Below are 15,283 nucleotides of genomic sequence, written 5' to 3'. Positions count from 1 at the left end.
TCTTTACCCCTCTCTCTCATTAAGCACACAAAATTAATGTGTAATTTTTCCTCATTGAAGCAACATATAAGGATCAAGATTAAGATCTATCTCATTTCTTTCTTTCATCCGTTATGAGTGGTTTGCTTCTGTCAAAAAGATGGTAGAGCGTTGGATGAAGTTGCTTCTGCCAAATGGTGGTTAAGCGTCAGTATTGCTTCACATTCAGATTTTAAGACTGAGAGACGAATATTCGCTCACCAGCAAGAGGAGGTATCAGAGTATGTGCGTTGTTCAACACAATCATTTCAAGCTTGGAATGCTTGACACATTCTAGCTTGAGGGGGATGTTAAAGTTGTTAATTGATTTCGGTTTGTTAGTTGTAATAATGTTTTTGTTAATCGATTAGGAGTTTAATTAACCGATTAACTAGTTAGTATATAAATGGTGATTCCCTTATTCCTTATAATTCAATTCATTCATTTTCAGTAATGAGAAATATTAATTCTTTAAGCTTTCTTTCTCATTCTCTTTTCTCATCTTTCTTGTTTCATCAAGAAGATTCAAGCATGTCTCCTACCATTTTAACAGATGATCATTATTGTATAAAGTAATATAGTTAAAAAGAATATAGCATACATAAATGTAAAAGTATTCAAATGACAACTTTTTTATTACTGGTCCCACTTTTCCAATTGAATTAGTTATGAAACTAATATTGATGATTTGCCAATAACAATTGAGATTAGTCATAAACCACTACACCATTCCACATTCCAATATGTATCAGAAAATAAGTACCCACTCCAAGGCTTACCACTCCATCTTACTAATAAACAACCCTTGCTGGCTTTGAGTTCATAATTTGATTCGTGACAGAAGGAATTCTATTCTAAACTAAAACTAAGCAAAGATACCGCTTGTTCCAACCACCTAACAATTCATTGTGGGATCAATATTCCAACCCCAACCAATAAAGACCTCTTTTCATTACTTTCTAAGTATGATTAAAGCAAGCAAAATTATATTGCAATCCTAGAATAAACTTGTTTCATTCCAACCTATACTATATTTATAATTCTGACTCGGTTACAAGTAATATCTTAAAGCAGGAATATGTAGCTTTAATTTTCACCAAAAGGGAAAAGGATCGAAATAAAACAAGGCAGCTAGTATATTAACAATATTTGGTATAGTAAGCTTAGTTTATAAGAAGCTTATAAGAAGAAGAAAAAAAGAGCAAAATTTCACCTCTTTAAAATGTTGGGTTGATTTCTTTTTCAATGTATATTTTGTTAGATCAACTACATAGGAAGAGAGAAGGGAGAGGAGGAGAAGAAGAGAGAAGGGAGAAATGCAATGTGGAATTAATTATAGAGATAAGGCCAAAGGGTCAATACATAAGAAGATAGGAAAATACAAAAAGGACAAGACTACCCTTTTACTAATAACTAAAATACATTTAACATATTTTATTTATAAATGAATATAAACAAAACTTAAAAAGGCGTTGTCATAAAAATACAATTCAAATGGAGAACCAAATAAATTTTGGGTTTGCTTTAGAAATAACATAACATAATATTCGTTTATAAGAGAAAGAACCAAATGCAACTTTTGTTTATTGGATGAAGATGCATAATTAATCCTACTCCACTAATAGAGTAGTAGAAATGTTTAACAACTCCATGTCTTCTTTGTCATTGGCTCATTGCCTGCACTATAAATGTCATTCATGTTACTGTTCCTCATCACAAGTCATAATCGTGATTCGAAATATGGAATCCATTGCTACAATAGTGATGCTCATAATGGTGTCTTTCACTTCTGTTGCAAATGCACTAAGTGTGAATTACTATGACCATACGTGCCCTAAGGTAGAGTCCATTGTTGTTGGTGCGGTACAAAAAGCAACCTTTAATGATAAAACTGTCCCTGCTGCTATGCTTCGGATGCATTTTCATGATTGCTTCATAAGGGTATGCAATTTTTGTCTCTCCTTAATTAGCCTCAGTGAACGTTAAACTCATAGGGGCAAGAACCTTGATTACATTATAGTATTATACTCAAGTGGATATAGTCATATAATAACTACTGATCATATTTTGCATTTTTTTCAAAGGGTTGTGATGCTTCTGTTCTGCTTGAATCAAAGGGAAAGAATAAAGCAGAAAAGGATGGGCCTCCTAATATTTCTTTGCATGCATTTCATGTCATTGATAATGCTAAGAAAGCAGTTGAAGCCGTTTGTCCTGGGGTTGTTTCTTGTGCTGATATTTTGGCTCTTGCTGCTAGGGATGCTGTTACTCTGGTTAGTTTTAGCGACAAACCAATTTTGTAGTTATGAGTTTAACATGGAAATTTTGATCCAAAATTATAATTGGTAGTTTCCAAAATGATGTTGAAGTAGTAGTTATAATGAGTATAGTTTCCCGTATGTTTCCTCAATTGTGGAAAACGTTTAGTCATAACCAAAATTTAAGACGGGTCAATATTGGTTGCTATTTGCTTCTGTAAGCATACAGAATGTTACATTTAAATTCTCATTTTATTGTGATAATACTAGTTGAGATACCCCTCATAATCCCATTAATACTATGTATTTTATTTTACTGATTAATATAATATTGCAATTTAATATTATTTTGATTTGACTATGTATGGTTTTAGTCTGGAGGACCCAGTTGGGATGTGCCAAAAGGAAGAAAAGATGGAAGAATATCAAAGGCAATCGAAACCAAACAATTGCCAGCTCCCACCTTCAACATCTCTCAACTGGAACAAAGCTTTTCACAGAGAGGCCTTTCCTTGGATGATCTGGTAGCCCTCTCAGGTACTATTATATATGAACAGGATCCTAGGTCCTAAGAAGACTATCTCCTTATTCCTGTCCAATAGAGTATCTTCAAATAATATAAAAATAGTATTTTACTTTTTTATAAATAAAATAACATATTTTGATTGGTCTAAGATACTATTAGGAACACAATAGGACAGAGGATTTTCATCATTATATATATATATATATATACATTTATATATATATAATCAATAACATAAAGTATTTGAGATAACTTTTCTTGATTAGGTAGTAAAATAAGACATGTGTATCGATTGATTGAGTTTTAGTAATATTTGTATGAAAAATGATTAAATATAATAGGACATATGTCATATTATTGGTTGAAATATAATTTATCTAGAAGATAATTTATTATCTAAAGTCAACTCAAAACTATGTGCTACATTTAGGTCCTATTAAAATTGCATTTGCTACCTTTACCTTTTTTGATAGGGATTATTTGTCCAATTTCGATACTATTTGGTGTTCTCATCTAATTAAAAGATCTAATTTATTTTAAAAAAATCTTATAATAATATAAATTAATATTTTCACATTATTTTATAAAATCTAATTGGTTTGATATATGGAGACATGATTATCATGTGAGAGAGGACCCATATCTAGCTACCACAAAAAAGTTACATCGTGTTACCATCATTAAACATCATCACTAAACTAAAATGTTATGTGCAGGAGGTCACACTCTTGGTTTTGCTCATTGTTCATCCTTCCAGAACAGAATCCACAACTTCAGCCCTAAGCAAAACACTGACCCATCCATAAACCCGTTATTTGCAAACAAACTCCAAAAAATATGTCCCTTTCACAACAAGGTAAATAATGCAGGTGCCCAATTGGATTCTAGCTCCACCAGGTTTGACAATGCTTATTACAAGCTACTCCTCAAAGGAAACAGTATATTCTCTTCTGATCAAGCTCTTCTCACTCATCCCAACACTAAAGCATTGGTTTCCAAGTTTGCTCGTTCCCAAGAGGAGTTTGAAAGAGCATTTGTGACATCTATGATCAAGATGAGTAGCATAATTACTAGTGATAGTGGAAAAGAAATCAGGCTCAATTGTAAACATGTGAGATGATTCGAATGGAAAGTGTATGTGTTATGAAATGGATCAAGGAAACAAGAACGATATCTTTAAAATATGTATGAAGTGGATTGTGGTAAAGTTGAAATTGGTGACATTTGTTTCTTATATACACCCCCATTAACTATTTTACATTCATACAAATTATGAGACTGTATATAAGTATTATCTACGATCATCTATTAGTAGTATCAAAATTTAAATGTTCAATTTCTATACGCGATATTTATGGAGAGGAATAACCACAAATCGCGAAAAAAATTAATTCTTTAATTATAATGTGATAAATAGTCTTGAATTCTTGATAGTACCAAAAAAATATCATATATATCAAATTTTGTTTTTAACAAAAAAAAGTGAGTATAAAAGTACGTGATCCCGGGTTAAGAATTAAATCAAATACATGGGTTATTTATATGTTTACCCGATAAGTGTTTCAGAACCCACAAGCCCAAGCCTATAACAGTGGATCTTATCAGCCGGCCCCAATAACCCAGTCTAATGGATACCTCTGGATATGTAATTCTGTCTTGATTTTGGAACATTTTATACAATGTTGATAGTTTGAGACCATTATCATATATTTGTTGAATGGGATGAGGAGCTCATATTTGAATGGGAAACTAGGTAAGGGGTATTAAAGATTAAGAATAATGAAATACACTTGTGAGATGATTATTAAGTTTTTTATTTTTCTTCCCCTTAAAACCATTTTTGAGGTCTTGTTTTGGAATGAATGAATGACTTTGAGCAGCTTTTTCCGTATTTGGGAGTTGGGAATACAGAGGGAGGGGTTTCGAAGGTTTCCTGAAACCCTCTAAAACATACCACATGCTTATTTTTAGGATTCTCCAATTTGGATAAACATGTACAATTGCGTAAATACATTTAGAAAATTTTATAATTATATTTTTATTGTTAATTTGATTTTCAAAGAGAACTAAAATAATATTACTGTGTTATAATTACTTTAATATTATCTCATTTAAAGTTCACACTCTCAAAATGAACAAATTTATATTAAACCTATTATTAGAATAACAGAATCTCTAACTAATGAGATGAGTTATGGGAATTGAATTAACCTGCTGTTGTTATTTGAAAAGAACAAAACCATCCAATGTGTGTTATGTCTATTAGGGACAAGGATCTGTTGTCTCAAATCTTGTCTCAATACATTGTCCCAAACTAATTATATTATGGTACCTCAGTTAAAAAAAATTAAACATTTATAAATTTATCAATTTTATTTCATTATAATTATTTATGGACATAATTGAGGACAAAGTTAGTGACAGCAAATCTACATTAGTCTATCAGACGTATTTTTATCTTGGACTCTATAGCTAACTAATTGGAAAAGGAAATCGTTAGACAGAAATAAATATATAGAGAGAGGTGGTGTGTATTTATGGATATGGAGAAGTTGAGAAAAACACAGAAGAAATCTGGTTGGCAGTCAGCACTGCCGCAAATGTTTAATTAATGACTTTGTTTGCAAGTTAACGTACGTTTTCCTTTATGGTTGGATCATCTATTATTTATATTTAATTATTATTGATTTTTTAATTTAAATAAATAATGAATGACGTGATAACTTTATATAAATGTTTATATTAACATTATATAAATATTATAAATATTTATATTCTTAATGGGTCTCAAATTTTGTTTACCTAAATAACTAATTGTATCTGAACAATTATATTATTGTTTATATTCTTTTTAAAATCTGTTGTATTGGTAATTATTATGTAAACATAAATTTAAGAAATATTTTGGTGAGTGTGTTGTTGTTTATATTATCCTATAATTAAATAAGGCTCTTCGATTGAGTAAGAAAAGTATGAGTTTGTTTAAAATTCACTATGAATATGGTCACGTAAAATTAAAAGAGAAAAAAAAATACATACAATCAGTTTGTGAATTTTATACATTATCATTTTATCATCGACCATCCATGTTTAATCATAGTTGACTTTTAGAAAGAAAAAAATGAATGATGAATAACATAATAATTATACATAAATCTTTACACTGACAATATATAGATATTCTATTCAAAATATATCAGACCTAAGTTCCAAATAGGTAACAATAGTCAAATTTGAAAAGAAAGTATATCTTACATTTTCACAACTTATATAGACTCTTTATTTCAAAATTTACTCTAAAAATATTACATAATTAAATAATTAGATATATAATAGATAACCACTTGACCAACACTTTGTCAATTGAAATATCATATTTAATGCCATACATATTTATTTTCATTTATATATTTTTGGGGGAAATTGCATATATATTTGTGAGATTGAAATATTTGAAAATGACAATAATCTACAAAAAATTATATGTTATTGTTATAAACTTTTATTTCCAAATATATCTTCTAATTGAAAATATTAGTTGGTTTCTTAGGTCCCTTGTTTAAACATATATCATAAATTGTATATATTATTACTTTAACTTTGATTGTTTTGAATCTTGAATTATTAATTCAAGGATTGTTTATGATTTAATTTTTCAGAGTTTAATTTTTCACGAATTTACACATAAGACTTTTCTAACATTTTTTCTCTCCTTTTAGTCACATATTTTACTTTATTACAAGTTAGCATTTTGTCTATTTTTTTTTTTTTTTTTTACTCAAGAGTAATATTTTTCTAACATTTTTCAGCCTTCAGTTCCTCATTTTACTTTTTGTCACTCTATCTTCCTCACAAATTCTCCATTTTAGTTTTTCACAACGTAAGTTTTCCCTTCACCTAATAACCTTGTGCATGTTTAGTTTTTCTTTATTGTATTAGCAATTTTTTTACCATTAATAATAATGAGATTAAACATAAAATGGTTGGTTGTATCTAGGGGCGCATAAGACTCGGTCCAATCTGTAAACTTGTCTCAACCCGATGACTTAGGGACGGGTCTAACCCGTCTAAATAAATAAATAAAAAGGACATATCCGATTAAAAGGGACAAACCCGTCGTAAAAAAGGACGGGTTTAGGTCTATGTCTGGGTCACCCGACCTGTCCCTTGTAATTATATATTAAGAATAGTTGAATAAGTACCTATCAATAGTCGTTATGTTTAGTCGACATAACTCAAATACCTACAAACACATATAATATATTCACACCACTTATCATGTGATCCTTATTCCTTACCATTTTTCATTGTTTAATTTTTCTGGATAATGAATGACTACTGCGAGGAGAGTGAATGATACTGTGGCACTTAAGAGTTACTTTTTTGTGTGAACTTGAGTATTGACATGTTGTTGTCATTTCAGTTCTCATGTGTTTTCTTATCATTTACAAGAAAACTTCAACTTATGTTGACATTTGACAGTTTAAATTGTTCTAAAATTTTCAATGTCTTCTATAATTTTCAGTCATAGTTTTTAGTTTGAAGGATGCAATTTATGGTTTGTGGTTTATATATTAATGTATGCGGGATGCAGGTTTTAGTTGAGTTTATATACATATTATGATAATTTTGATTGTCCATGCTTAAAGATTTCAGAAAATTTTACGTTTATCATTTTCTCTATTTCCAAATCGCATTCGTTTCTAACTTATCCCGTCTTATTTTGGACTCAGTTCTTACGCGTCTCATCCTAATTAGGTTCAAGTTCAAAAATTGACCAGATTAATATTTAGAGACAGATAAAGAACATGCTTAACCTGTCTCATGCTCCGCCCTAGTTACATCATACAATTTTATCAATTCAAATTTTCTTTCTGAATTATTTTATGTATTTTTACTTTACTAATTTCAGTTGAATATAAGAAATACATGACCACCTGTATGAACGCACAGCTAGGCTAGTTTAACACAAAAGTAAACTCCCATAATGCATGGGGGCATACCCGAAGATAGAGGGGTCATACATGCTTCCTCAGTTCCATAGAAACGAACTTCTTAGTTCTTATCTTATGCATCACTTTACTCTCCGAGTGATTTGGAAAAAAACATGAATACACAAATAGCATATAAATTTTATTCACTTTTATTATATCATTTATTATTGATAGTTAAATATGATTGACTTTAATAAAAAATAATTCAAATAAACGATAAATGACGTGGTGGGTATATATAAATCTTTTACAATGACAATATATAGATATTACACTCATTAGTTATGAGAATCGAAATATTTTGTGGATTAAAAAATAAAAGAAAAAAAAATAAGGAAAGGAGGTTGTCATTCAATTGGCATGTGGTGAATATTGGAATTTATTTATTAACTTGAGGTGGAAATTTGACCATTAAACGTTATTGCACTACTGCAACATAACGTGAATGTGGCTACCAAATTTAATTTTGCTTATCTCCATCTTTATCTCTTCGTTATGATGTTTGAATTCTAGTAAAAACTTTGATTCTAGCGACTAGTACGATAAAATTGACGAGTATTTAAAATGATTAAATTGAGACTTGTTTTTATGAGTGTTATAAAAATTGGTTCGTGTCAACTGATTCAGTCAGTAAATTGATATTAATATCGATACGATATAACAACTATATCAGTCATGTAATCATACAAGTCAAAATCGGAAGTTTTTATTTGAAATTAATTTTTTAATAAATATGAAATAAATAATTGTGTTTTTATTAATTTTTCAACATTAGTGTTAATATATTATATATGTATATTTAACTTAAATGATATGTGATTTAATTAGTGTTGAACTATTATATCATTGTACCAGTATCTTTGAGCAATTTGATAACTGATATGATATTAATAACATTAATTTTTATGGAAGGACATGTTCAAATCTAAAATAATATAAGAGAAAATATTATTTTAGCATAAAAAAAACTCATTGACTATAGGAAATTAGCCCACGTATGAAGAGGACCCAGATTTCAATAAAACTATGCAATTGATAAGGATTTGACTAATATCACATAATAATTAATATAAGTTTGAATTTTATTAATAATTAATATTAAGATTTTGTTGGTGTAGAATTTAATTATATGTATTTTTAAATATTGTTTGTGCTGTAAAATCAGCATGATGAGTCACATACCTAATTTATCCAAACGTTTGATAAACAAATAACAGCAGGAAGTTAGGCCATTATAATTCAGAAAAACCTTATAATAACCCACAAGACCTTGATGCCCCGTTTCAACCGGAAGTTATGCCATTGTTTCAATGACGCACCCAACCTCTTTCATTTTTAGTGGATGATTATTTATCATATCTCATATAATATAAATCATATGCTGAAATTTATTACTTTTTTAAATAAAGGTTATATATATTATCATTTTTTTCCTCCCAACATCGACTATTTCAATTAAAAAGATCTAGTTTTGAAAAATCATGAATTGAAAATCGTTTACCATGATATATTTTTTACACAGTTTTATAAAACTCAATTCATCTCTCTCCCTAGTTTAAAGCTAAATAAAAGTTGTTTGTCAATATTCATGTATCTACACCGCAATTTGGAATATTTCTTTCTCTTTTTTATAAGCTCTTCGAAACATTTTCTAAATGCTTAATCCACCAAAATAATGATTATATTATAAAACAAATCCATAAAAGTCATAAATAAGCTCTTCCAAACATTTTCTAAATGCTTAATCCACCCAAAAAATATCAACCAAAATAATGCTTATATAATAAAACAAATCCATATAAGTCATAAACAAGCTCTTCCAAACCACAGGTTAAAAAGAAAACAAACCAAACATCTATTTATTGAGCTTCAGAGTTAAACTTAATCGTTTTTATTCTTGATTTTCGAACATGAAACTAATCTTGATCAAAAGCTAATTCTCTGACTTGCCACCAATATCAATAACGAAACGGTAGCGAACATCATTCTTCACAAGGCGATCCAGAGCCTCGTTAATTTTATCTGGTGTGGTTATCTCAATGTCACTTAGGATATTGTGCTTCCCACAAAAATCCAACATTTCTTGGGTCTCTTTTATTCCTCCAATTATGCCACCTTTCACTGACCTCTTACCTGTAACAAATATTAATCAATTATCATCACCAATCTTATTATTAACATAAACAAACCAACCAAATTAGATAAAAGGGTAATCATTAAGGTTAATGTTATTACCAAATATCAATGGGAAAGAAGGTAATTCAAATGGCTTCTCTGGTGCACCCACTATAAACAAGGTCCCTTTTACTTTGAGCAATTCCAGGAGGGGTGCGAGAGAATGCACTCCTGATACAGTGTCCAAAATGAAATCTAAGGTCCTGGTCGCAGCCTGTCATTAGATAAATAGGAGGAAAAGAATTCTTAGAAATTAAGAAATAAATAGGAAAATGATCTAAAATCAACTATAATTAACATAATAAAACTGTAAGTAATGTCAAATGCATACAGGAATAAAGACACTGCAAGAATATTATGACAGGTAGGCTAAATATTAAGGTATCAATTATTGTGTGGACAAAATAGGATAAAACAAGACAAAAAAGATACTAATCATACTACACTCTATTATATTGGACGGACACTTCAAGTGAACGCCCAATCAATTCAATAGCTTTCAATTTTTTGTCTTTATTTATTGACCAGACATAACAATATAGTTAGAACTCGTGTATCATGTTTCAAACGATGTTTAATTTTATATATTTGTAGAAGATAAATATCATATTATACACACACAAAACTTAAAATTTTGTACAGATCAAACCTGCATTTGTTCAGGGTTGGTGCTGACAATGAAATCATCAGCTCCCAAACGGTCCTTAGCTTCAGATTCTTTGGAGGGAGAAGTGCTAATGACAGTAACATGGTGTCCAAAAGCCTTTGCAAATTTGACAGCTACATGTCCAAGGCCTCCCAATCCCACGATACCAACGTTTTTACGTGGTGATGTTACCAAACCATGGTCTTTCATTGGACTGAACACTGTTATTCCTGCACATAGCAAAGGTGCTGTTGCGTCCAGTGGCAGGGAATCCGGAATGTGTACCACATATCTTCACATCAAAATCTCATGTTAAGATGGTTAAAAAGTTAAAGTAACAAGACAAAATCCACACAACTTAAATTTAGTCAAGTGATGATAATTAAATTTAGTGTTCAAAACTTCAACTGAATCAAATCTTGACTCCATTGACTCTCTAATGTAATCAAATTTGCAGTTCTCAGATCTACTTCTTGTTTGAGTTTTATATAGTATTATTGGATCATCCACCACTAATATTTAATTATTATTGACTCTTTAAAAAAAGTAATCTAAATAAATTTTGTATAATATGTATTATACTAAAAAATATAAATATTACACTCAACTATTATATTAGTGTTAGATTTTTTTGATATATTCAGTATTAATTGTCCCAACTAAATCCTCACTGTCGATTATATATTAATAAATTAAAATGAAATGGGTATATGTGGTCACGTGGGTTGCAATATTTCAAAACGGAACACCATAAATGTGTATTGAAAAGGTGAACAACTGCATAACTCTCCATGCCTCCCATAAATATCGACCGGTCTATGGACCAAAAATAATACAGACCATTCATTACTTTTGATTCCAATAACTTACCTCCTTCAATCAATTCAAAGATCATCATTAAAACGATTTTTGTATGATGTCTCATGTGCACATGTTAAAATGATTTTTGTATGATGATGACTTATGTGCACATCTTAAAGAACAAAAGAAAAATGCAATGACAATTTAAAATTTTTATATAGCGTAAAAGTTTTTTATACAGTTAGTCTTTCATCTATAATTTATTTTTCAATCATCGTTGATTCTTCAAAAAAAATATCAATAAATAATAGATGATATATTGAATTTTGACTGTGTAAATTTTTACACTCACAATACATAGATTACACACAATTCATTAAAAATGTACTCTAATAAAACTAAATTTTCTAAATTTTAAGAATGATAACTATACCATTTTGCAATAAAACATTGGTTTTAGTGAATATGGAGAAGATTTGAATGTTAGAAAAAATGTTTGAGTTATGTTTTTGTTCAGGTGTTGTTTCTGGATCATCGTGGAAACAACCAATTGTAAATCTATCAAACTATTGAAGATGGGTTTATAGGTGTACTACTATGTGCATTCCAAGCCATGGATTGAAAAGGGTTGAGGGAAAACTGTATAAGAATCAAAGAAAGACAATTGTGGTTCATTGTGATAGTAATTTTGTGGAGCATATCTCTGTTATCCCACTATTTCGTGTTACTCTATGTATCAGAAGGTATGAACAAGAAAAATATTTAATAATGATAATTTTAATTTAAGTATTTTTTTAACCAATCAAAAGGTGATGACACATATAGTAATACAAAAAATGAGACAGCAGATGATACAATAATATATAGAGTAATACAAAAAGTGATAATACAAAAAGTGAGACACCAGATAATATAATCGCGTACTTTTGCTATTAAGCTCTCAGAGAATCCGCATGCTCAGTGTAAGCATATTGTATTCACTTCCACTTCCTTCGAGATCTCACAAAGGATGGAATTGTTAAATTGATGCATCTTGGCATACAAGAACAATTACTTGGTATTATGATTATGACCAAACCACTCAACTATATATTTTCTTGAAGCTACGCCAGTTAGAGTTTGTTAGGAGATTCATGATATAAACTGAATACATATACAGCATTCAGTTATTTAATTTAAGGGAGGATTTATTACTTAATTATAATTTCCTTGTTGCAGGAGCAGAATAAAATATCTGCTTATACTATAATAGCGTTTGACATGTCTCTGATTTCCGATTTCTCTAATTTTTTTATGATAATAATAAAAATAAGACATTTATTTAATATTGTATATATAAATTTAAGGAGATAAGTTATGCCCCGGTGTAAGGAGATAATTTATTCTCTTATTTCTTTTGAATTGGTCTGTCATGTTATTTTGAAAACCGGCCGATATGACTGGTACGGTTCAATTGAAAATCGGTCGACATGACCAGTTTTAACCGATTTTAGCTAGTTTTGATCGATATGATTGCATAACCAGTATAATTATTATACCGTAGCAGTATTGAGACCGATTTATCGGTTGAAATTGCGGAAACAGTTTTAACAATGGTTGTAAACCTGAGTTGTTTCTTCAGTTATGCTTTTCAATTTATATGTAATGTTTAATATAAAGCACAATTCTTCCCATCATTTCCAGATCTTTAACAAGTCTTTTGTTTACACCCAACTTGTTGATGCTACGTAGACTATAAGAACAAAAACAGTTTAAGCAGATAGTAAAGTATAACATAAAAGAGTAATCTACCTGTAATCAGCGACCAACATTTTGGAATAGCCACCATAGGTGATGCTACCATCCCAGAAAATTCCATTGTATGTAAGTGCCAACTTGTCGCAATAGTTCTCTTCATCACTCTTGCACAGATCACATTCCAAACATGTTGCTGCCAAACACCCAACCCCAACTCTATCTCCCTCTTTGAATCCTTTCACATCGCTCCCCACCTTTGTGATCACCCCAGTGATCTCGTGCCTACATATACATACAAACACCAATCAACATATATACGTGCATTATTCCAACCCATATTTTAAATCGTGGATTGTGGTTGCAATTATGTTGTGTTTACAACAACCGTAGGAAATTGATGGAAACACCAACGTGATTACAACCAAGATGTCGTAGTGAAAAATCTTAATACCAGAATATTGTGGGCGCAATTTCGGTTGTGAAGCAGTTTAAAACATTGGTGAATGAATTAAATTAAATTTATATTTACCCAGGCACAACGGGGTACATAGTTATGCCCCAATCATCTCTAGCGTGGTGAAGGTCAGTGTGACAAATCCCACAGTACAAGATCTCTATGGTCACATCGTTCACGCCGTTCTCCCTGCGTGTTCATAAAAAAAAATGTGGTCAATTACTACTGAGAAATAATAAGTGTATAGTTCTCTTTATGTTTTACCAGAAAACAACATATAAATGAAATACACAGATCAAAGAGAGAGAAATAGTTACCTTCTTTTGAATGTGTGTGGGACAATCTTGCCAGCAGAATCAAAGGCTGCCCACCCAGATACAGTTTGTGTGTGATTGGGTGTTGTCTGAGCCATTGAATATCAGAGAAGAAAATACTTTGGGACTTTGAAAGCAGTGAAACAAATGATAGACAGGGTGCTCCGTAGAGTGATGGTTATGAGCCTTCACATTTATAGAGGGGGAAAATAGAAGTGATGTTATGAGTTTTATGCATATCCCTTTTTCCTGATAAATTATGATTGACTCTGTAAAAAAAAAAATATAAAGTTTGGATATCTAAATAAATATATAATAATAATGTTATTATGGCAATCAAATTGTAATAATTATTACAAGTTATTCTTTGATTTTATGTTTTTTTAGACCCGTGTAAAAAATTAAAAAGTAGGTGAGAAAATAATAATTTGAGTTATGCTAAAAGAATATGTTGAATTTAGTTCTCCAAATAAAGATAATAAAAATAGATATATTTTTATTTGAGATAGAAGTATATAGTATTTTCAATAAATCCTTTTTTTACAAGATATCCTCATAGATAAATATATAATTTACCATATAAAGAATATATTTTACCAAAAAGAAATAACCTATCAATTTGCAAACCAACAACATATTAGTCTATTGGTATAAGGTCACATTACATCTCAAAAAATTAATAATTTGATTTCTAAGAGTGACATTTGTTGGGATGGACAATCATGTATCTTAATCGAGATTAGTTTTTTACTCATATGGTGAGAAGATACCCTTAATAATAGAAAAAAAAAACTTATCAATTTGTAAGATTAAGGGAATATACATTGGAATGCCCTTTTTTATATAATTCATTTTACAAAATATATTTCAATTTTTAGGAAAAAAATTAGGTATTAAATGGATAAGTAATTTTTTTAATCTATTAAACTATTTTTTTTATAAGATATTTTGGGACAGTTTGATCATGATTAAAAAATGTGTAAACATAATTAAATTCGTTATCAAATTTATGTAGTGTATCAATAGTTATAAAATGAACATTTTGTCTTTGCACTATAATTGTTTAAGGTAATAAGTGAACTTTCCAAATAAACCCATTTAGTATACTTAGAAAAAAATAGGACAAGAAAAAATCTAAAAATTGTTATAAAACATCTATTAGTAACGGAGTATTAAGAATAAGCAAAACACAATTATACATCACCCAATTTAGTCTAATTAATCATAGTTAACCCAAATATATTTAAGCTCGAGTTTATATTAAAAAATTACACCTTACTAACAAATAACAACAATATAAGACAACATAGAAAAAGCAAGAAGTTTCCTCTGATTTGGGAACTAGTGCGATCCACACATC

The 15,283-nt window shown here is 29.8% G+C and overlaps 2 protein-coding genes across 2 annotated transcripts; one reads left to right on the top strand and one right to left on the bottom strand.

Annotated features, from left to right (window-relative positions):
• On the top strand, positions 1,727-3,995 carry LOC109352119 (peroxidase 64). The gene is made up of 4 exons (XM_019593938.1): positions 1,727-1,959; positions 2,103-2,291; positions 2,651-2,813; positions 3,519-3,995. The coding sequence occupies exons 1-4, from the start codon at positions 1,759-1,761 to the stop codon at positions 3,920-3,922; spliced, it is 957 nt and encodes a 318-aa protein (XP_019449483.1). The 5' UTR covers positions 1,727-1,758; the 3' UTR covers positions 3,923-3,995.
• On the bottom strand, positions 9,677-14,097 carry LOC109352118 (probable cinnamyl alcohol dehydrogenase 6). Its single transcript, XM_019593937.1, has 6 exons — positions 13,927-14,097; positions 13,685-13,798; positions 13,210-13,437; positions 10,621-10,909; positions 10,032-10,185; positions 9,677-9,929 (listed from the first exon to the last, which is right to left on the bottom strand). The coding sequence occupies exons 1-6, from the start codon at positions 14,019-14,021 to the stop codon at positions 9,730-9,732; spliced, it is 1,080 nt and encodes a 359-aa protein (XP_019449482.1). The 5' UTR covers positions 14,022-14,097; the 3' UTR covers positions 9,677-9,729.

The sequence above is a fragment of the Lupinus angustifolius genome, chromosome LG07 (genome assembly GCF_001865875.1).
Source record: "Lupinus angustifolius cultivar Tanjil chromosome LG07, LupAngTanjil_v1.0, whole genome shotgun sequence".
NCBI classification, from domain to species: domain Eukaryota; kingdom Viridiplantae; phylum Streptophyta; class Magnoliopsida; order Fabales; family Fabaceae; genus Lupinus; species Lupinus angustifolius.
Note: the sequence above shows the minus strand (reverse complement) of the source record. Positions and strands in the feature narration are given on the sequence as shown.